The sequence below is a fragment of the Terrapene carolina genome, unplaced genomic scaffold (assembly GCF_002925995.2).
Source record: "Terrapene carolina triunguis isolate 2854851 unplaced genomic scaffold, T_m_triunguis-2.0 Scaffold130, whole genome shotgun sequence".
Lineage (NCBI taxonomy): Eukaryota > Metazoa > Chordata > Testudines > Emydidae > Terrapene > Terrapene triunguis.
Genome location: NW_020664481.1, coordinates 7878179 through 7902936, shown reverse-complemented (window position 1 = coordinate 7902936; position 24758 = coordinate 7878179). Strand labels below are relative to the sequence as shown.

At 40.7% G+C, this 24758-nt stretch overlaps 1 protein-coding gene across 1 annotated transcript in view; it reads right to left on the bottom strand.

The window, feature by feature from the left end:
* Positions 1-24758, bottom strand: part of CABLES2 (Cdk5 and Abl enzyme substrate 2) — a 45005-nt gene that overhangs the window by 6847 nt on the left and 13400 nt on the right. The window contains exons 2-5 of the mRNA XM_024199013.3: positions 10170-10262; positions 7513-7590; positions 3136-3244; positions 2241-2406 (exon numbers count right to left, since the gene is read on the bottom strand). Of these exons, the coding sequence (XP_024054781.1) occupies positions 2241-2406; positions 3136-3244; positions 7513-7590; positions 10170-10216 (400 nt within the window). The 5' untranslated portion in view covers positions 10217-10262. The remainder of the gene's footprint in view (positions 1-2240; positions 2407-3135; positions 3245-7512; positions 7591-10169; positions 10263-24758) is intronic.

The following is a 24758-nucleotide window of genomic DNA, read 5'->3' as shown; positions in this document are numbered from 1 at the left end:
ATGAGGCACTCACACATTGTTTTTAAATATTACAATACCCCATGATCTGAATCGAAAAATACTCAGTCCATGGATATTACAAGGGTTCTAGTGAGAAGAACAAAGAGTGAGAAGACAATCTTATCTCCAACTGTCAAAGTCAAAGATTTCAATGGGATCAGGATCTCTCTTTGCACCTCCCATATTCTGGCTTCAACCAGGGACCTGCCTTGCACTTAGCGCAGTTTTGGAGCTGCTTTATGTTGTACTGGCTTGTAACAACCTCGTAGTGGCTATTACACCAGATGAGCATAGCTGGAGTGCACAATATTCTGGCCACACCCTTTCCTTCCTATTTATGCTAGGGCAGGGGCGTAGTAGAAACAAAGGAGAAAAGAATTCTGCACTATCTAGGAACATGTTACACCAGGATTATTCTGCAAAGGCCACTTCCAGAGTGGCATAAAGGAGCTGGAGCACAAGAAAGAAGCTGGCTCCCTCTCTACATTTAGAAAGAAGGTGAGCAGTTGTGTGGATAGAGGAGTCAGCTGGATGTTTTCATCTTTAGTCCTTACACTGCTGAGTTAAAAGGATCCAGTTATTTTTGCCTACTGGCATTCTGCTGCACCTGGTGTTCTATTGTCATGCTACTTATGTTCCACTGAAGTCGGCAGACTATTAGAGAACACCTCTGGTACATCAGCAGCACAGCAGGTTCATTCTAGCTGGAACATTCAAGCAGCAGAGGTAAAGGCCTGAAAGAAAGTTCTTTTTGTAAAAAAATGTTATTTATGGGTGTTGTGTAAGGATGCCAGAAATGGCACAGCATTGGAGGTTCTAGTTCAGTGGAGGGCGAGAGTAAAGTGGTTACATATGTTGGCCAGATATACAAAAGTCTATTTTATGTTCTCCCGTTAGAATATTGTTTTCAAGTGTGATTATAATCTGAAAAGTGACTAAAAATGATATCCATATGATTCCATATTTATATCTTTCCATGGTTCCAAATGTGCTCTTTTTGCAAGCAGAAAGAGGAACACTTCAATAGCCAGTCATGCAGCTTTAAATCTGGATCTGAAAGTTCAACTGAGTTCTTGCCAGCTCATGCATTACCACATGTGATAAAAGATTCTGCACTTAGAATCACTGATGCATGAGCCACCACAGAACCAAGCTCACTTTCACAAAGATGTATTGACTCTACAGTATGAACAAAAAGAACACATTTGTTTTGTAAAGTACGTGCAGGTAGCAGATCTGTTGAATTAGCTGTGTCACTTTTACATGGTTGCCTTTTTAACCACTGAAGCACTGTAAGGTATATTAGTTTCTGGTTTGAACAGCAAGAGCTGGTGGGTTGGGGTGTTTAATTGCCAGAGAGGGACACTGAAAACATCTTCTGCAGGTAAGATGTCACTTAAATATCAGCGTGGAATAATTTAAATGCTGCTACTTTAGGGAATCTGATATTCTGGTAATTTGTTTCTCTATTTTGAGAGAAACTGACTAGATCTCTGATTCTGTAAGTGTGCAGAAGTTTATTCCCCTCCCTACCTCTGGCATGACCAAAACTTGCACATGTGAAAATAGCAACAGCACCTCCTCACAGATGGCACAGACAAAACGAACTTGCTTATACTCTTAAAAAATAAAATCTTTTGGGCAGTCAGTTGGACACATGAAGTCTATGATATTTAATCTGAATTTAAGAAAAGCGCTTATCAGTGTTCCTTTAGGTTAGGTCTTGTTATCATGCTGGAAGGGCAGGGAGAGTTCTTCCTTACGTTTCCATGTGTTCAAGTAATTCTTTGAAAGAGTTCAGGGCAAAAAAAAAAAAAAAAAAAAAAAAAAATCTATCCTTTACAAAGCCTAGTGTTGTCTCTCCTGATAGGAAATGTAACTAAATTGATTACAAAGGAACAGGTAATAAAATAGCAATTCCAAAAATCAATGTTGTTTTGTTGTGTAGCCTTTTATCTCCTCTGAGCTTTTCACTCCTTTGTGCTTAGTTATCTCTAGTCTACTCATCTGATCCCTTCACTAGTCTTTGGCCACAGCTTTAGGGAATGGCCTCCTGAAGAATTCTCAGCTTTATCAAATCCTTCCTAAAAGTGCTTTTTGCTGACAGCCTTCAGTTCCTACTGTTATCTAGCCTTGTTCCAGGCAAATTTATTCCTGCCATTTTAGAGCATCTTACAAGGAAAAACGGTATTGCAGTTCCCCTTGCATGCAAGCAGTACAAAACCATATGGAGTTTTTACCTATTTCTGTTCCTGGTGGTATTGTTTTAGTGGTTACAGTTTTATGTCTTGACCCCGTAAGGCTCCGTGAAGCACTGAATCGACATGAAGGAACAGCACCATGATTATCAATTTTGCGGCCAACAAGGGCATTGGTTGGATACAAGAACTTTGCATAGGACACCACCTAAATAAAGACAACGCGTGTTAGTAATTATAGGAGGAGCTGTGAATTACCTCTATATTTAGGCTAACACTTTCCATTCTAAAAAAAAATGCTTGCAACTGTTTTTGAGTAGTCTCCATTGTTTGCAACAGGCCTTGGGAAATTCAACAGGGAGAAAGCCAGGGGCCAGAAAAGTTTTATTTCTTTGTCCCATTAAATTTCATTCAGGTTTGGCACAAATATAAACATTTGAGGAGTCACTATTTCTCTTCCAGCACTTGCATTGTCAGCAAAATTTTGGTAGCATGCCAAATAACTGAACATGAATTTTCTAATCTGAGGCTGGGCCCATATCTACATCAAAGCAGCAGCATCAGTGCACTGCTCTGGGAACCCCAGGAGAAGACAGCTTCTCTGCCAGTGGGGAGAATGAACTGGACAGGGGCCTCCCTACCAGTCTCACCAGACTCAGCATGACCCTAGTGGCCCATCAGCGCCACATAGGGAAGGAGCTCTTCTCCACCTCCCAGGACACCTCTCATGAAAGGACCTCCAAGTGCTTTATAAACAATAATTAAGCTTCAGCACCTCTGGCGGGATGGGGCAGGTCACTTAATGTCTACGCCTCATGGTCATATAGTGACAGAGCAGGGAATAACACTCAGACCCACCAATCCTCAATTTTCTACTCCACCCGCAGCTCCATTCATTAGTATGGTGGACTCTACAAGAAACAAAATATTTCCTTACCTTGCCATCAGCTCCAAGCTCCACTCCTTCCAATCCAAGAGCCATCTCTGAAGAGACTGAACCGCCACCAGAAGGATGTCGCTGTTTCTGCCCTTCCATTTTTAGATCACTGTAAATGAAGATGGATCCTGAAGTGTACTATAAGAAACTGCATTACAAAGTCTAACAGGAAACATGCCATAGCACCGACATGAACACCACTGGAAAAAAAATTCCACCCAGTCTTCCCATTCCCCTTTTCAAGCAAGCATGAATTTTTAAATACCCTACTCAAAATGTAAGAGGTTCACTTAACTAGAGAACAATCTAACAGGACAGAAACTGGTTATTTTTAATTCAGCTCAGTATTATTATGCTTACTATCATTTAAACTGAACCATATGTAATCTTTCTACACACATGTACAACCCTATACTGCACTAACAAATGTACACGTTTTGGGTAGCAAACACAAGCAGCGAACATGTTTTACATTACTAGTTTCCCTACACTATCAGCTTACCTTTCAGTTACACTTTACTGACTGGAGCCCACATTCATAAAGAACACACTGACTAAATAAATAGAGATTTCTAGCAGAACTCTACTTTAGTAACAGCAATTTTGCCACCTACTTCAGTCTAAATAAATAAATAAATAAATAAATAAATAAATAAATAAATAGTTACTGTATTTTGGTCAAACCATCATCATCTGACAAGGAAAAGCTGAAAGAAGTGGTACTCTAGCAGCCAGCTATAGAATCCAACTCTTTCAAGTGACCTTGCTGCTTTCCCATCAAGTGAGAGAAACGTTTCCCATTGCCTATTTTTGTAGAAAGTATGTTTGCATACAATACAATTTCCACCACTAAACATCCGTTTCCTTCTTCCATAAGTTATGCACAGGACACAAGTGACAACACAATTGTTTTAGCAAAGGTGGATTAAGAGTAAATGCAATACGTCCACAGAGCTAGCTCAAAGCTCACAAGAGAGTCCTACATGGATTTTCCTCTAGTTCTCCTCACTTATTATTCCTCATGTGTGAGTATTTGCAATTGTATTGTATATATTTTGAACACATTTCTTACATTTCCAAAATACATTGCATATAATTTGCCATAAATGGATTGTTTTCAGTTCTTGGTAGTAGGCAAAGTCACAGTAGCATTCAGCATTTAATGTTATTTTCAGGGCTTAATACTTTTTTTTTTTTTTTTTAAAAAAAGAGTCAGAAGAGCATTTTAAAGTATTAATTATTATGGTGGAGTTACAAATCCCTGAAAACGAGAGTCAGGAAAGATAGCAGTTGCCTTTACCTCTAGTGGTATATCAGCTCTAAGTGCAAAAATAATTAACAGTCTGACCAAAATATTTTTTAAAAAAAAGCTAATAGTGCACTCAGCACTACCTCAAAACTTCAAAGAGAACCAACTGCAAACAGTGCAATAAGGTGGGCAAGGATGACCAACCCAATGGAGTTATCCAGTTTCTCTTATCAGGACTGGCAAGTTTCCATTCCCTTTAACTTAATAAAGGACTGAAACTTCCCAACTCAAGTTGTTTGGTGTCAGTGATAGCTGGCCAAGGTGGTAGCAAATGCCCTTCTCACATTATATGAAGGAAAAAACCTTTAAAAACCACCCCCCCCCCCAAACAAAAGCACAACTGGTGACAAATACCTATTGCACTCCATCTTTCTCGATTAGATTATTATTTTTTTTGGCCAAGAAAAGTAAACTCAAGACTCCTAGCTCCAATCTTTTACTATTACTATTAGAGTGGTGGCAAAAGGAAGAAGGAGAGGTAGTTTGACTTTTTGTTTTCAATAAAAAAGATTCAAATATTGTGTAAAACCCCTAAAAGTGTAGCATAACTGGTTACCTTAAAAAAAAAAAAAAAAAAAAAGTTTCTATCCTAACACCACAACCTTTATTCATTGTCAGGTTTTTGCATCAAGCAAGATGTCTTGGGCCTTGATATTGCAAACACTTAGGCACTTGCTAATTCTGCACACGAGTAGTCTCATGATAAAAATGGTTTCACATACATGAAGTTAAGCATGGGCATAAGTGTCTCCAGGAACAGGGCCCTATTTCCCTTTTAAATCCCAAAGCATACACCTCATAAAAACATAAGAATGGCCATAGTGGGTCAGACCAATGGTCCATCTAGCCCAGTATCCTGTCTTCACCACTGCCTGGTGACATGCTTCAGAGGGAATGAACAGAACAGGGCAATTTATTGAGTGATCCATCCCGTCATTCAGTCCCAGCTTCTAACAGTCAGAAGTCTAGTAACACCCACAGTATAGGGTTGCGTTCCTGACCATCTTGGCTAATAGCCATTGATGGATCTATTCTCCATGAACCTAATTCTTTTTTGAACCCAGCTATACTTTTTGCCTTCACAACATTCCCTGACAATGAGTTCCACGGGTTGACTGTATGTTGTGTGAAGAAATACTTCCTTCTGTTTGTTTTAAACCTGCTGCCTATTAATTTCATTACGTGACCCTTGTTCGGGTATTACGTGAAGGGGTAAACAACACTTCCTTATTCACTTTCTCCACACGATTCTTGATTTTTTCATAGACCTCAATCTTTTCCCCCATTATTTGTCTCTTTCCCCAGCTGAGTGGTCTCAGTCTTTTTTAATCTTTCCTCATATGGAAGCAGTTCCATATCCCTAATCATTTTGTTGCCCTTCTCTGTACTTTTTTACAGTTCTAATATATCTTTTTTGAGATGGGACAAACAGAACTCCATGTAGTATTAGCGATGTGGGTGTGTCGTGGATCTGTGTAGTGGCATGATGATTGTTTCTGTCTTATCTGTCCCTTTTCTAATGGGTCCTAACATTGTTTGCTTTTTTAACTGCTGCTGCGCACTGAGTGGATGTTTTCAGAGAACTATACATGATGACTCCAAGATCTCTTGAGTGGTAACAGCTAATTTAGACCCAATCGTTTTGTAAGCATAGTTGTGATTGTTTTCCCAATGTGCATTACTTTGGATTTATCAACATTGAATTTCATCTGCCATTTTGTTGCCCAGTCACCCAGTTTTGTGAGATCCCTTTGTAACTCTTTGCAGTCAGCTTTGGACTTAACTATCTTGAATAATTTTTTATCATCTATAAACTTTGCTACCTCACTGTTTACTACTTTTTCGAGATCATTTATGAATATGTTGAACAGCACTGGTCCCTGTATAGATCCTTGGGGGGCTCTGCTAGTTACTTCTCCACTGTGAAAACTGACCGTTTATTCCTAACCTCTGTTTCCTATCTTTTAACCAGTTACTGATCCATGAGAGGACATTCCCCTCTTATCCCATAACTCCTTACTTTGCTTGAGAGCCTTTGGTGAAGGACCTTGTCAAAGGCTGAGAGTCCAAGTACGCTATATCCACTGGATTGTTTATTGACACCCTCAAAGAATTCTAATAGATTGGTGAGGCATGATTTTCCTATACAAAAGCAGTGCTGACTCTTCCCCAACACATCATGTTTATCTGTGTGCCTGATAATTCGGTTCTTTACTATAGTTTCAACCAATCTGCCTGATACTGAAGTTTGGCTCACCAGCCTGTAATTGTTAGGATTGCCTCTTGACCCTTTTAAAAAACACAATTAGTAGTTCTGCAATTTCATATCTGAGTTCCTTCAGAACTCTTGGTGAATACATTCTGGTCCTGGTGACTTATTACTGTTTAATATATCAATTTATTCCAAAACCTCCTCTACTGATACCTCAATCTGGGACAGCTCCTGAGATCTGTCACCTAAAAAGAATGGCTTAAGTGTGGGAATCTCCCTCACATTCTCTGCAGTGAAGACTGACGCAAAGAATTCATTTGGCTTTTCTGCAACAGTCTTGTCTTACTTGAGTGCTCCTTTAGCACCTTGATCATCCAGTGGCCCCAGTGATTGCTTGGTAGGCTTCCTGCTTCTGATGTACTGAAAATTTTTGCTGTTACTTTGTGTGTCTTTCACTAGTTGCTCTTCAAATTCTTTTTGGTTTGCCTAATTATACTTTTACACTTGACTTCTATGCATGGGCTTTTGGCTGATGAATGGGGGGAGAGGGGGAGTTTACTGACTCTCTATGGTCTGGTTGAGTACTTTAATTGACATTGATTCAATCAATTTGGTTTTTATATTTTATTTTACTACTCAATGAGTGCATTGCTATTTTGTGCATTCCTTAAGTCTGATGAGCACATTTAAAATATGCATTTTCTTTGTTTCAGGGTATACTAAAATGGGCTATGGTATACTACAGTTACACTCACTTATGAGGCTACGTCATTTCATAAATTAGGCTGTTATATATGGTAACAGACTGGACACTTGAGAGCAGTGCAGATATGTCAAGTTACAAACATAGACTCACCTGATTCGTACGCTCTCCCCATACGGCAGGATAGAAAAAGCCACACACAAGGTTCGTTTAGCACAGATTAATACTATCCTGAAACCAGACAAGAAAAGATTAAAGTGAGAACTGAAACAAAAGTTTTCTGCAGCTATAAAACAGCAGCCTTGCTAGCAACCCTGTAGTTTCCTATGAAGTGTTCACACACAAGGTTTTTCTTAAACGGCTTCTCTAAAGAACCTAGAATGGTTGTGGAGTTTATATTAAAGAAAGCACCACAAAACCAAAGGGCATTCATATAAGGCTGAGGCCCCATATGATCAAGTGCAGGTGTGTAAAGTTCTCAGGAGAGCCAAGAGTGACTCCCATCTTGCAGCTGCTCAGAGTGTTTTGCAGCATGAGTCAGCTACTGTACATGGACTTTTAAAATAGGAAGATAATTTTGTAAACAATATTTCTAGTCTTGCATGCCGAGGTACTGATAGCAAGCCTATACTTCAGAACCTATGCTGAGCACCTGCTGTTGGCAGGAAACAATTCATCCTCAAATAAAGCATCACACAACCGGCCTTGCCCCCCCCCCGAAACAGCCATTAGGCATTAAGTAAGTAATAGCCAACATGGATTTGTTGAGAACAAATCATGACAAACCAACCTCATTTCCTCCTTTGACTTGGTTACTGGCCTAGTGGATGGGAGGAAAGCAGTACGTGAGATATATCATGATTTTAATAAGGCCCACAGTCCCACATGACACTCTCATAAGTCAATTAGGGAAATGTGGTCTAGATGAAATTACTGTAAAGTGGGTGCACAATGGCTTGAAAGACTACTCAGGGTCGTTATCAATGACTCAGGGTCGTTATCAATGGTTCACTGTCAAACTGGTGGGATGTATATTGTGGGGTCCTGTAGGGATCTGTCTTGGATCTGGTAATATTCAATATTTTCATTAATGATTTGGATAATGGAGTGGAGGGTATGCTTATAAAATGGGTGGATGACCTCACGCTGGGATGGGCTGCAAGCACTTTGGAGGACAGGAATAGAATTCAGGATAGCCTTGACAAATTAGAGAATTGGAACAAAATCAACAGAATTAAATAAAGAATATTACGCTTAGGAAGGAAAAAAAAATCAAATGCATAGATACAAAATGGGAAATAAATGGCTAGGTGGAAGTACTGCTGAAAAGGATCAGAGGGGTATAGTGGATCACAAACTGAATGAGTGAATAGTGTGATGCAGTTGTGAAAAAGACTAATATTCTGTATTCACACGAGTGTTGTATGTACTAGACAGGAGGATATTTCTCCCACTCTGGCACTGGTGAGGCCTCAGCGGGAGTATTGTGTCCAGTTTTGGGCACCACACTGTAAGAAAGATGGGGACAAACTGAAGAGAGTCCAGAGGAGAACAAAAAAAATGCTAAAAGGTTTAGAAAAGCTGACCTAAAAAACTGGCATGTTTAGTTATAAGAAAAGATGACTGAGGGTTGGACTCGACTGCAGCCTTCCAATGTGTTAAGGTCTGTTATAAAGAGGACAATGAGCAATTGTTCTCCATGTCCCCTAAAGATAGGGCAAGAAGTAAAATGGCTTAATTTGCAGCAATGGCGATTTAGATTAGATATTAGAAAAAAATCTTTCTAACTCTAAGGATAGTTAAGCAATCAATAGGCTTCCAAGAGAGGTTGTAGAATCCCCGTCATTGGAGGTTTTTAAGATGAGGATTGGACAAAACACTTTTAAGGGTTGGTATAGGTATACTTGGTCCATCCTCTGTGCAGGGGGCTGGACTAGATGACCTCTTGAGGTCCCTTCCAACCCTACATTTCTAAGGTTCTATTGATAGGGGATACTTGGCTCCTACATAAATCACTTTTTTCCCCCCAGTTGTGAGAGCTTTACAAGAAGTGAGTGCAGATTATTCTCTTCATTTTACTGCCCAGGAAACTCAGGCACAGAGAGGTTACATGACTTGTACAAGGTCATACAACAAACTGATGGAACAGCCAGGAGCACAACTCAGGTCTCCAGACTTCCATTCCATTCCCTAACCCCTGGAGCATACAGCCTCTCTAATTAGCTGGAGCTAAGGACAACAGTCTAGTATTAAAAACTGTAAAATAGAACCATAGAGTTTACTCAAATTTCACAAATAAGAACGATCAGATTTTTTTGGCATTCATTCTCTCCACCTCAAGAGCTGAAGTCACCAAGTTCTTTTCCAACCCAAACAACTCCCCAAGTGTCACACTGCTCAATCATCTGAGGCTCCTTGTTGGCTTCTACCCTCACATATCTTAGCAAATGTATCTGTACGGATACATTTTACGCTTAGAAATAAATGTATATAAAATAGATGTATATAAAATTTTATAAAATCTCATTCCTCCCCTCCGCCCCCCCCAAATATATTTTAGATGAACATTCCATTTACCGCAGTGTCCAAGAATCAAATCTTTGGATAAGCCAGTCCGACTCCAACATTCGTGTGTGTTAAGCTGTAATTATTTGTGACCCAAATCTGCCAGCTTTACTCATGTAAACTGGTACTTATTCACATAGATGGATAGCCCAGCTAAACTCAGAAAGACTATTCACATGAGTTAAGTCCTACTTCATGTAAATAAGGTTGTCAGAATCAGACCCCAAGTGAATATAAAACATTACCTGCTATTCTTTGTATCATATTGTCTCATATTCTTGATGAAGTGCATCTTCTTCAAGCTTTTGTGTCTTGGCGATCCAGATATGTGCTTAGTTCTGCAATTAAAAAGAATTATTCAGTGATCTAAAACAAAGATGTAGGTGTTATGATCAGATGGCGGCACTAGCATGCAGGACCTCAGATATTCAGCTTTGAGGAGGGTGGAGGGAGGAGAGGACTTGCATGCAACGAGTTAAGATTAATGCTGCTTTTGAAAAAGTACCTTCGTACACTGGCACATTCCACTATGTCTTCTAAAAATTCTAGAGAGCAGCGCTGGGAGATAAAACGCCTTCTGTAAAAATGTACAACACCATGAAGAGTGAACAATATTAGTTCATGGCCTTTGAGATCAGAAACTGCAACAGAGATCTACGAAGTCTTAAGATATTGTACTTCTCACAAAAGATAGCTGAAATATTCAAACCTCAGCATCTTCAAACTTCTGAAGAGGCCAAGAACCTTAGAGTTCCCAAAGCAAGCAGTTTATACTGAGTAAAGGGTTTCATCTTTTTAAGAAGTTGGTTCTCTTAACAAAGAGGTCATTTGACTAATCAATCAAAATATATTCTGTAGAACAGAAAAGCCTGCCTGCAAGTTACCACTCTTCAGGAATCTTTGCAATACAAGTTTAAAAGACCCAATGAGAGGTGTGGGAAAATCCCTCACCTGGGGTAGGAGGGGGGAAATAAATCTTATTTCATAGCTTGTGTGCTTTCCTCAATTTGGAAAATTGGACTAGTTACTTTTCCTGTGATACGAGTTTAGACAAACTAAAAAAAGCCTTCTTAAACAACAGTTCTGGATCAATAAAAGCAACAGAAGGACTAAGAAAACTAGAGAAAGGGCTATTAAAGAGGAAGCTTGGGGTACTACATGCCGATGTAAAATCCTAAAATGGAAGACATGGGGGGAAAAAAATCCACAAGAAACTGAGATGGTGTAATGTTAATGGTGAATCACATTAACGTGCGGAAAATGGACCTTGCCCAGAGGAATAGATTCCTATTGTCAAAGGCTTAGATCATTCATTAACCAGTGAAAATGTAAACGTGAAAAAGGATTTTGAAGCTATGTACTCCATAAGAATGATGTGTTGAGACCCAATCGGCACTAAGAAGCCACCTTCAAGTAATAGTACTTCACTGTAACTATTCATATTCTAAATCTTCTCCCTTTGTCTTGGTAGCCATAAACACCCAATGTACTCAGCTATCTGAGTTTTTCTTCTGTTATTCTTGACAGATGTCTGTTAATCCTGTAATATGCACTGTCAGAACTGGACTACTTATATCAACAGAAGCCAGTTCAGAGACTGTACTAGACAAGTAAGAGGGCTTTGGTTTAAAAAAAAAAAAAAAAGTTTTGTAAGATTTTAAAGACCAAGACAATGGAGTTTCTTTAAAATATAAGTAAATATCCCTATATCCCAGGGGAAACAAAATGACAGCAATGTTTACGTTAAGAACTATGAGAAACAGCAACCGTTTTTATTTTATCAAGAATAATTCTGTAATTGGAACTACAGAAGCTAGATATTCTCTTGCATAGCTGGCTCTTATTGACTAAGGATTTTCAGTTAGTCTCCTAGGAATTCCATCAGGCACTTAAAAAATAAGCAGCTACACACATTGGTAAATAAACTGGAAAAGAGACTAAAGGTCAAAATTGAAAGACGAAAAAAAAAATCAGCCTGCTTTATTATTTGGGTGCCTAAACAGATTCATAGATAAGGCCAGAAGGGACTACTGTAGTCATCTAGTCTGACCTCCTGTACAGTAGTCCATAGGACTTGCCCAAATTAAAAACTACAGCATATGTTTTAGAAAGATATCCAATCTTTATTTTAAAATTGCCAGTCAAGGGGATGCCATCACAGCCCTTGGTAAATTGTTCCAATGATTAATTACCCTCACTGTTAAAAATGTGCACTCTATCTTCCATTGAATCTTGTTATACCCCTGTCTGCTAGACTGAAGATCCCATTATCAATTCCCCCTCTGCCCCACAACTAGGTACTTATTGACTGTAATAAAAATCACCTTTAAACCTTCAGTGTGCTAAGTTTAGCTACTTGAATCTATTGCTATAAAGGTCTTTTTCCAATCCTTTAATTGTTCTTGTGGCTCTTCTCTGAAATCTCTCCAATTTCTCAACATCTATCTTGAATTGTGGACACCAGAACTGGACATGGTATTCCAGTAGCTGTCAGACCCAGTGCCAAAGACAGAAGAACCTCCCTACTCATACCTGAGATTCCCATTTATACATCCAAATATGGCTTTAGGCGTCTAACTTTAGGCACTTCACTTTAGAAGTAAAAATGTACTTTTTTAGATAGCTATTATAAAAAGATTAAGATGACAAATGCTTATTTCCTCTTCCCCACCCTTGTAGTTACTTTTCTCAACTTCTCTAAAGATACTGTCAGAGCTGCCTAAAAAAATGTTAGTCCAGTCACACTTTAAAGTAGTAAATAATTATCATGTAAAAGTCGCAACTATACAGTACTTTTCCTGCAAATGCAAGATCTGCAGTTTGCATGGTAAGCAAAGACCCTTTATGAGGATATCTGCACCTCTAAGTTAAATCCTTACCAGTTTTTCCTACTAAACTTAAAGTAAAAAAAGTGTCACTTTTAATAACCGTACAAAGAGAAAGTCTCCAGGAACAGCTCTGCCTACATATTAAGATGCCCTGATAAGGATTTTAAAATTAAAATTAGATGATTTATTTTCTGTAGTAAGAATTCCAATTAGTATTGTGCACTTCACTATAAAATGCATCTATTCAGTTTGTCCAAATTATTAGAAAAATAAATGCCTTCATACATTCCTGAAACCCAGTTAAAAAAAAAAAAAATCATGATTTACCATTCTTGTCTACTTTTTGTAAGTGTGTGTGTCAGGAAACCCATGACAAACTACATTACTGTATGCATTTTTCTCCCTTGGCAGTAAAGGGCATCAAAAGCAACCGTCACAAGCAAATATGATTAACAACTAGTTATGGCTTAAGGGAATATGTAACAACATTCTCCAATACAGAACTTGGCATTTTCACTAGAAAGCAAATCTGACATCTTTAATTTCTCTTACTGGAGTTGTTCAGGTGTTCTCTGGAAAGAGCAAAGCTCAAGCAAGCACTCCGCTGAAAAATTTGAGTCGCTCCTTATATATAAGAATGGAGAGAATGCTCAGTCTTCTCATTTGTGAGTTAATTAATGTTAGAAACTGTCTTTGGTAGTGTTCTATGGAACAGCCAGTCAAATGGCTAGAAACTTGGTACATCCATGGGGAATGGATCACCTATAGTCCCCAATGTCCTCTGCCAAAATTGCAGTTTTAAAACATTTCTTTGCATAGCTCTTTTTCAAGTAGTTTCAATCCTACTCATGGTTATTTTGGAGCCATCACAGCCACAAGCATGGCTACTGCAGTGGTATTTCAGCATGCAACATCATCCAAGATAGACAAGTGTCCACATAAATCAAACAATTCCTGGTGTGCTGAGAAGGCCATTAGTCATGATGCAACATTCTCAGATCTGGAATTCAGCCCCTGACCTACATTTAGGAAACATCACAGGACTCATGTATTAGGGTAGACCAGCAGCAGTTCTCAAACTGTGGGTCAGGACAACAAAGTGGGTTTCGACCCCATTTTAATGGGGTTGCCAGCACTCGTATTAGACTTGCTGGGGCCCGGGGCTGAAACTGAAGCCTGAGCCCCGCCGCCCAGGGACAAAGCCCGAAGGCTTCAGCCTTGGGTGGCAGGGCTCAGGTTACAGGCCCCCCCCCGGGGTTGAAGACCTTGGGCTTTGGCTTTATCCCCCTCCGCCCCCCCACACAGGGCAGGCTCAGGCTTCAGTCCCTCCTTGTGGGGTTGTGTAGTAATTTTTATTGTCAGAAGGGGGTCGCAGTGCAATGGGTTTCCAGAGCTCTCAGTGCTGTGTGTAATTTAAAGACAAAGAAAACTCATCTGTAAGATGTCTTAAAGACAACTACCTACTGTAGCACATTTACAAATATGTTTAAACTGCCTTAAAGACAAATACCACACAGATTTGACAGTTAGGAGCTCAAGCAGTATGTTACTTCATCCAAAATCCTATCTGGGCTAGCATTTTATGCACCAACTACAGCATTCTTAAGAAAAGTAATTCAGTTCAAGCAAATAAAATCTGTGAGCTATATACCAGGGGAAACTGGCTGTTTGCGCCTACCTACTGTAGGTTCCTAAGGAGTAAATTCCCTATTACAATAAAATAAAGTATCCTTGCCAAGAAAGCAGCTAAGGATAGAAAAACCCTTTATGAGTTTATGTAACACAAATACTACCCTTAATTTGACATTGAGTTTCAATTAGTGAGCATCCCCTCCTTTTCTGAACGAGTACAAGACCCGAGAGGGACTTTACCTTATGTTGTTAGGAGAACAGAGGCTGACTGCAGCTGATAAATTGGGTCCTTTGATGCTGGGACCTTTGCTTGGAGTAAAGGCTCCCCAGCTGGGTCTCTGCTCAAAAGAAAGCTCCAGCAAAGGGTTGCAGGAAAATAGAAGATGAAGATGCTCCCACCAAATCCCAGTGTGGAAGGGAAGATGGGGGTCTAGCGGACCAGTACTCTGTCCATGAAAGAGGAAGAGATAGAACAGTGGTAGCCATTCCAAATGCAAGAGTAAGGATTGGGTTAGTCACTGCAGACCATTAGTGCCTCAAATCTACACCCAACTCACCTGAGCAAGGAGGGAAGAGGTCACTGGGGGCGTGAAAAGAAGCTAGTTAAGAACAGATCAAAAAATGGAAACCCAACTCTCATTCTTAAAGTAGTAGGAACACATCTCCTCCCATTCCCTCTCATTTTAAGAATGGGCGTATTTACGTTGAAGATTCATAGTTTGTTCTTTAAGCTGTAGATGTTTGATGACCAAATCATGTTTAAGCTGGTAAATGCAGCTGTCATCTTGACAATTCATGACATTATTTCCTTCCAGATATCCCCACGGGCTTGCATATTACCACCAAGGTATGTGAATTGATTCACCTCCTGTATTCCTTTGCCTTCCAATGTAATGTCTCAATTGAGTTGGGAGTTGTTGGGGATCTCATTGGATTTATTTTTTTGTAACTGATTAACCTCATCTTTCTTGCAATGCTGTTCAGTCTTTATTTGCATGTTGGTTGAACAGTCACTTAGAAGAGAGAGTTATTATCAGCAGAAGTATACTAAAAAAAAATTTAGATTCTGTTAAACCATGGCCATGTTGGATCCATCTACACTTGTTCTCATAATGAAGTCAATGGCAAAGCCAAACAGGAGAGGAAAGGATGCATCCTTGTTTGACACCAGTGTCCATGTTAAACCATTCCCTCAAGTCTGTGTTCACTTTAACTGTGCATGCTGCATCTTGATACGAAGACTTGATGATAATTATTTCTATTGGCATACCATAATACAGATGTGCCAGAGTGAACAGCAATGGAGGCTGTCAAATGCTCTCTTAAATATCTATGAAGTTTATGAGGAGTGGGTTTTACCACTTGATGCTCTCCTTCAATGATTATTCTTAGGGTGAAAATGTGGTTGAGACATGATCTTCCGGGTGGAAATCCAGCCTGCTCTTCCCTTAGCTTTGCCTCAACTGCTTCCTTTATTCTGCAGAAGCCTTTGCCGATCATTGAAAGGGAGTACAATATCTTGCCAGATATTGAAGTCACTTTGGTATTTTGAATATACAGCCATTTTTCCATTGTTCTTGAGGCTCTTCTTGGTTCCACACTTTGTTGAAAAATTCAGTGATTTTATCAATGGTCGTATCACATTGTCATTTCCCCGGTGACTTGGTCCTCACCTTCAGCTTTAAATCTTTCATTTCTTTGCTTGTGATGCAAGATGTCTAGAGGTCTAGTACTAGGTGTTTGATTTCTTTGTCAAAAATCAGTAATAGCTTCCTGCAGTGCTGGTTAGCACTTCTTAAAAGTGCTCTGTCCATCACACACTGTTTTTGTTTTCTGTTAGGGTCTTTCCTTAACAGGTCCTCCGGCTGGAGTGAACTTGTCAGGTAGAACCCTGTTGATTTGATTTACTACCACCTTTTTTAGGAGCTGCTTCAGCATTGTTGGTGATGTTATCTAAATATTTCCTCGACTCTTCTCATGCTGCTTTTTACTGCTGTATCTTTTGTTTTATACAAATGTTGTGTTTATTCTTTTTCTGAAAGTGTGTGAGGAGTTGATGTTTGCTTTATCTTGTTAAAAAGGTTACATCTTTACAAAATATTTACTGGGGAAAAAGGTTATACAATCTTAAATTCAGCATGGGCTCATCAGAATTTCAGGGGGAGGTTCATGCTTGCACCTCTCCTGATATACAGAGTGTTTCCCACAGCAGTAGCAGAGCTAAACAGATTGTACAGCAGCTAGTACAATGAGTCCCCAAGCGCTACTAGAATTTAGGCATGAAACAGGATCCTTGCCAGTTTCATGGAGCTTCTCCTGTGGGGAGGGGAAGAGAGCAAGAAAGAAAAGGGGGAAGCACAAGTCCAATACTATAGTAGGGGGGGAAATAGAGGAAACTATTTTTCCCTTCTTTCCTTTATCTACAGGCTCCCTCCTGAGCCAAGCAGTAGGAGAATTATGTTTACCTGTGTATGGGCTCTCACACATACTGTAGCACTTCAAAAGCAGGAGCAGTGGAGTCAAACTCACTAGGACCAACATTAGTTTCTGTTGGAGAAGAGCTCCTTTGTATTCAGCATTGGCACAGAATAACACCTTGTCTACACTACAGAGTTTTGTTGACAAAACCGTGGAGGTGTACACCCTACAATGCTCCTTCCGCCAAGAAAACTCCCCTACTTTGCCGACAAAATAAAACCACCTTGACGAGAGGCATAGAGCTTTTTGCGGAAAAGTTATATCAACAAAGTGTTAGCATAGACACTGCGCTTGGTTATGTCGCTGTAAATGGCCTCCAGGAGGTGTCCCACAACGTCCATCCTGACCACTCTGGTCAGTGGTTTGAACGCCATTGCCCTGCATCCAAGTACACAGGCATCTGCCCCTCCCCCTTTAAAGACCTGGGAATTTTTGAAATTCTATTTCCTGTTTCCTCGGCACCGAGCGCCCACATCACATCTTCCCAGCTGCCCATGGCGGCTCCACGCAGCAAATGCTCTCCCGCTTGGAGCGCACCTGAGTTGTTGGATCTGCTGGGGCTGCGGGGAGAGGAGGCTGTGCAGACCCAGGTCTGCTCCAGCAGTAGGAACTTTGATACCTACAGTCAGATTTCTTGTGGCATGTTGGAAAGGGCTACGAATGGGACACACATCAGTGCTATGCGAAGATAAAGGATCTGAGGCAGGCGTATCAGAAGGCAAGGGAGTCAAACCGTCACTCTGGTGCTGTGCCAAAGACCTGCCGCTTCTATAAGGAGCTGGATGCCATTCTCAGTGGCAACCCCACCTCCAGACCTCCAAGAGCTCCCTGGATACTTCCAGTTGTTGCTCGGTTATATGAGGTAGAGCTGGCCTTTGCTTTGTGTATTCTAGAAGTGGGTGAAGGGGATAGAAATGTACAAGACTAGCTGTGTTTGTGTGTGCTTCACATTCCCTTGTGCAGCTAAGCCAGGGACCCTTCAGGGGGGTCACAAGGTTATTACATGTGGGATCGCGAGCTGCCATCCTCCACCCCAAACCCTGCTGTGCCTCCAGCATTTATAATGGTGTTAAATATATAAAAAACTTTTTAATTTATAAGGGGGCGGGGGGGGGGGGACAGAAAAGGGAGCCAGGAGCAGATTTTACTGGGCCAGGAGCGGATGATAAAAGTGATGGAGGAGCAAATGGAGATGTTGAAGTCCCAACATCTGCAGGCAGAATTCATGCATGCTCAGACCCCCCGCAGCCAATACAGAACTGCTTTCCATGCCCTCCGCAAACTCCAGGGCCAAAATTGGGATATATGTGCCCTCTATCGCCCCGCTGCAGTTAAGGAATCCTATTGCCACAAAGCCATCCACTATTTTATGCACACTGCCAAGAGTTACAGTCCTTCATAACAGAATGCGATTAATGGCCTTGCACACTTGTGTTAACATAGTCCCTACAGTGGACTTCCCGAATCCAAATTATTTCACAACTGACTAGTTCAGTCTGGAGTTGCCAACTTCCACACAGCCATCGCCACACGCTTCTCCGCCGAGAGGGCAGCTCTCGTTTTGGTGTCCTTGTGTCAGTGCTGGGACGAGCGCCGCACATAGTTCCAAAAAGGTGGAACTTTTTTTTGCATCCGAAAGTTCTGCAGACACTGCTAGTCATACCAGACCTACATAATGATGCAATCCCACCATTCAGCGCTTGTTTCCCAAGCCCAAAAACAACGGTCCACCATGTGCAGCTGCTCCTTGAATGCCAAAAGTAATCTGGTGTTGTTTCTTTCCATGGCACACAACAGGCCAGGTACCTCTGATTCCTGTTCAGATTGGATGCTTATGATATACTCCAGCAGTCAGCAACGTTCGCACGTGGCTCGCCAGGGTAAGAACCCTAGCGGGCTGGGCCAGTTTATTTACCTGCTGACGCGGCAGGTTCGGCCGATCGCGGCCCCCACTCGCCATGGTTCGCCGTCCCGGGCCAATGGGGGCAGCGGGAAGCCGCGGCCAGCACATCCCTCGGCCCGCGCCGCTTCCCGCCGCCCTCATTGGCCCGGGACAGCGAACCGTGGCGAGTGGGGGCCGCGATCGGCCAAACCTGACGCGTCAACAGGTAAATAAACTAGCCCGGCCAGCTAGGATGCTTACCCTGGCGAGCCGCATGCCGAACGTTGCCGACCCCTGATATACTGCATGGCCAGCTGTGATGTGTTCATAACAGTGACCACAACAGTAGAGAGCAGTGCAGGATACATCCTTTCAGACAGAGCTGGCGGGCGCACAGTAAACAGGCCATTGAAAAATGCCACGAAATGCAGTTGGAAGGCAATTAACTTAGGAGGAAAAGCTTTTTGGCACATTGCCTAAATATTAATTGCTTTGTTCAACATTGTTCCTCCTTGAAGAGCAGTGGATTTTTCTCTTTAATCAAGGAAGATGCATCAAATTAGCACAAAGGAATGAACTACAAGTTTCTCTACAAAGTAGAAAACTGGATTAGAAACTAGTGTTAAAATGAATAATAAAAGGGTAAAAGGGACTGAACTGGTTGTAGGAGATAGATAGATAGATACACACACACACACACACACACACACCCCTCTAAAAATTCCAGTTGGGCATATGCTGTTAGGGTCTTGTCAACATAGCAGTGACCTGGACCAACCATATAATCTGACAGCTATTTTTGAGGGATGAATTGGGGAAGAGAATGAGGGTGAATGGGTAAATGTGTATTAATTAGTGCTGTGAGATGCTATATTTAAGTCATGGTTATGACTATAAAGTTCTGACAAGCAAAGCATTAAAATGAACACAGATTTTCTAGGACATAGAAATCCATATACATAATGAAGTCTTAGCCCATGAAATTTAAGGCCATGTTATACATTGGATATAAATGTCTAACTTCATGAAAAATAAGACTTCAACAGTAGTTCAATATCAGCCAAGACCAGCTACCAACAATTTTCCATATTCAATGGGTTGAAGCTACCTCCCCTCCCGCTTTTTAAAAAAATGGTCCCCACGTAGTCCTTCAAAAACATGTCTAGTTCAGAGAAACAGTTAACTTCATTTAAGAGTGTTATAGTCAGCAGCCAATGTGTAGTTCAACTATTTTAGAAGTCACTTCTTAGAGTTACCGTACAGTTAAATACCAGTTAGGGTATCTTTTATAAACTCTTTGCTAAGGATGTGCTGATGGAGCAAGTTCTCTTGAGTTACTACTATTGTGAGGGACATATCATTGGTAGAGACCAGTGGAATGGCAGTGATTTGAGATGCTGCAGCTGCCACACTCATACAGTTTCTAGAATCTGAACTGCACCAGGTTCTTGACTTCCTCTCATGTTCAGTGTCACATTAGCTTTTAGTTTATCATGCCATGTATTGGAGAGACACTGTTCAAAGGATAAGGGCGGAGGGGGCTCATCCACCATCCCGGAAGAATGTTAAATGCTAATGCAGCCAATATTTCATCACCTCTCTAACATGCCAGTCCCTTTTTGAGGATGCTCTAACAAATTTGTATTCCGAAAACCCATTTGTGGCTAATTTACTTATTATCTGGTCAGAATTAATCTACATTTAAACACTTGTTCCACACAAGAATTCAGCTTCTTAGAAAACACTACAAATTAACTGCCATAAAAGGAAAGCAAATTATTAGTTTGTTCTTGCTTCCATCACTGTGGAAGCTTAACTTGTGACAAATTAATGTTTGACATTTTTAAACCATCCATAACCGACAGGAGAAAATCCACATAGAACTTCATAGGATTGTAGGACTGGAAGGCCCTCAAGAGGACATCTAGTCCAATCCTCTGCACTCATGGCAGGACTAAGTATTATCTAGATCAGGGGTAGGCAACCTATGGCACGTGTGCCGAAGGTGGCACACGAGCTGATTTTCAGTGGCACTCACACTGCCCGGATCCTGGCCACTGGTCTGGGGGGCTCTGCATTTTAATTTATTTTTAAATGAAGCTTCTTAAACATTTTAAAAACCTTATTTATTTTACATGCAACAATGGTTTAGTTATATATTATAGACTTCTAGAAAGAGACCTTCTAAAAACGTTAAAATGTATTACTGGCACGCGAAATCTTAAATTAGAGTGAATAAATGAAGACTTGGCACACCACTTCTGAAAGTTTACCAGCCCCTGATCTAGATCATCATCATCATTATATCCATTAACTATAATAATTTAGCAAAGTTCCATCAATCACCAAATGCTTTATCAAAGAGATGGTTTGCATTACAATAGGAAGTTCAACAAACTTGGTCTGGTGAACCATCAGATGGCAACTTCTACAGTCATGGACTCTACTATGAAAATACCCTATCTTCAGTTCAGAAAATTACTTTCATTCCGAGTTCTTCAGTGATACAGCAAATGGATTTAAACACACACTCTCCCTACCTCCTCCAAACCATGATTACCTTTTCACTGTTTGGCAGAACCTACGGCAGGATTATCAAGAAATTAAGGTGTGAAATTACCATGATTATGCATGCACAAAGTGGTTAAATACAGGCACTTACAGACAAAAAAAAAAAAAAAAAAAAAACATTCACCTGTTTGTGCCTATGATTGCTCAATTCTGTCTGCTATTTAGATTGGCCTAATCACTTTGGTAACCAAGCACAATTTGCACACCTAACTGCAAGCCCAAGTCATGTATCCAATGGAACTCCCAGTTTTAAATTCTGACAGTCATGATACAATAACATAGTGAAGAAATCAATTTTAGTGACCATATTGACACTTTTAGTCAAGTTTCACTAACTGTTTACAGCTCAATATTTGTATCTCATGCCATTCAAACTGGATGTACAACACTGAGAACTAGACCAACCATGTGCATCTCAACCTGTATTATGAGACTGATTACAGCCTTCACAGGCAACCTTTAAAATTGTATGAATGATATAAATTGGTTCACACAGACGGCTATGTATTTAAATAGTCAAGCTTCTCTCTTCACCAGTCTTTTCTACTTAGCTTCTATACCACTTCATCACTGTAATATTCAAGCACCTTCCACTTTTTTTTTTAATCAATAACAAAGGACTCCTTTTGTATCTGATCACCTGAGTATTCACTCAAACATTTGTAAAAACTATCCCCTAGAAAGCTTCTTACCTATTCAACAACTGAATTTTTTTTGTAGGATGTATACTCAATATTCCAAGGCCCAGATTTTCAATAAACCAAGATGTCCATTTCCAATAACGGCACGTAAATCAGATTGCAAATTGGCCATGCAGATGTCTTGCTTATGAAACTGCAGTTCACAAGTCAGTCAATTATCACATGGTTTGGCAGAATTTGTGGGTTTTTAAAAAAAAAAAAAATTCAACAGGTAATATTGATGCTTATCTAAGTATTTTTTCAATTGTTATCAATTTAAATTTGCACAGTTGCACAAAATTATGGGGGGGTTAGACAATACTGTAATTGGAGTAAGAATTTAATGACAGTAGATGTCAAGATTCAAAAAGTTAAAAGCTTGATAACTGTTAAAATACGAGTTGGCAATATCATGTCAAAATATACAAATAAAGATCCTTAAATCAAACTCTGGGTAAGTTCCCAAGCAGCATTTCTTACTTTGCCCATTTGTAAATTTTGATTATTATTGATGAAAATATTTTCTTGTCTATTTGTGTTTATATGGTGAAATCAACATTTCATAATAAAAATATAATCCTTCAAAGCCTATTTAACACACACTTATTGCATAATCATGTCCAGGATAGCTGAAAAACAGGGCTTATCTGTAGTATGGAAGTTAATAGTTACCACCACTGCAAATGTAGTGTGGATTTATATTGCTGTCTATACAGGTGTAGCTACAGGATCTCAGAATGTCCATATAAGGAATCAATATTCTCTCATTCTGCTCAGATTTAATGATTACACAAACTGAAAATTTTGCCACCCTCCTGAAAAGGTGCTAGATTAGTAATGGATATTACCCCTTAATAACAGCTCCAGGTCATTTGTAGCAACTTAAGGCCTAAATGTTCTGAATACTGCATATCCACTTGTACATACAGTAACTACCCATTTAACCTCTTCTCGCTTAACGTTGTTTCGATCTTATGTCCCTGCTCAATTACAGAACATGCTTGTTTAAAGTTGTGCAATGCTCTGCTATAACGTCTTTGGCTGCCTGCTTTGTCCATAGCTGGCAGCCCCCCCCCCCCCACCCGCCCCCCTACCCCCCCCCCCCCCCCAGTGCCTCCCACCCGCCGGCGGACCCTGCGGATCAGCACCTTCCCCCTGCCTCCTGCCTGCGGCAATCAGCTGGTTTGCGGCATTCAGGAGGCAGGGGAGGGAGGGGGAGCCTGCGCGCCGCGTCCTTGTTCCTCCCCCCTCCCTCCTGAACGCCGCAAACCAGCTGATTGCTGCGGGCAGGAGGAGGGGAGGGAGTGAGGATGTGGCATGCGGAGTAAACAGGGAAGAGGTGTGGGGGAGAAGAGGCGGGTTAAGGGTGGGGGCTTGGGAAAGGGATGGAATGGGCGGGCCGAGGGTTGAGCCCCCCGCCCCTGGTGCTTGCACAGTAGGGGAGGCTGCAGCTGCGCAACATGCTTCTCCTAGCCTACGACACCTTCAGCCTCCTTGCCTGACTCATTGTCTGCAGTGCCAGTGGGCTGTGCCTGTGTGGGGTAATGCGGGGGCACCTCCCATTGCTTCATACTCAGCAATGATGATTGTAGTATTAAATTATTTCTTTAAAATTGTTTAAAACTTATACCTGTATTAAATTGCCTGTTTAAAATGTATATAATGCCTTTTGTCTGGCAAAAAAAGATTTCCCTGGAATCTAACCCCCCCTCCCCATTTACATTAATGCTTATGGGAAAATTGGATTCGCTTAACATTGTTTTGCTTAAAGTCACATTTTTCAGGAACATAACTACAACGTTAAGTGAGGAGTTACTGTACAATGTTCCTGAAACTTTAATGTAGGCAACTTGTGCATTGGGGACTAGGCTGACATGCTACGTGACTAACAGCAACTAAACATACCATAGTTGAAATTATAGTAATAAAAAAAAAATCCACTTCTTCTAATCTCTAGTTTAAGGATTCCCAGCTGCCTTTTTTCAGACAGACCATGAGATAATACGTTTGTTTGCCTGTTAATAGACTCAACCTCCTTTTCCCCTTCCCATTCTCACACAGAGAGAATGAGGTGGGGTGTTTTCATCAATGAGCCTCATACTACTCAATAATAGATGGATTAAAAAGCATTAGTGGCTACATTTTAGCTCCATATATTTAACCAAGACAATTAAAGATAGGAACCTCATCTTCAGTTGCAGTGAACCATGTCTGAAATATCCTGTCGTAACCACAACATGGTTAGTGCAAGAGGCTCACTTTGTAAGGTAGAACCTTTCTATGCCACTAAGTGTCAGGCAGTTCAGTGCAGCCTGTAGGAATGCATTGCCCAGAAGCTTCCACAAAGACAGCCTTATAACAAAACTCAGCCATCTAATGTCTGCCTACCAACAAAACCATTGGGCACAAGACTCCAGGCAATTTTAACAACACATTTAAAAATCACTTTTGCCAAAAGGCACAATATGCCTTTCTAAAAGCATAGGCGGTTTGTCCTCGAAGGGATCAATCCTGCATTTCTGTCACATGGCTCAAAATGCTCCCAGTCTCAGGAAATCTAAACATACTGTATAGGCATATGCAAAAAGTCAGAGAGCACAACTGAACCCTCACAATGCAATTTGTGTTGTAATCCTATTATCCACTCTCCTAATAGTTTACTTTTTAATGTGTTTTAGATGACAGATTGCCAACACCTTCTATACTATACCAGCATCCATAAGCAAAAGAGGAGTAAAAGACTGAGCATCCATGCTCTGCCCT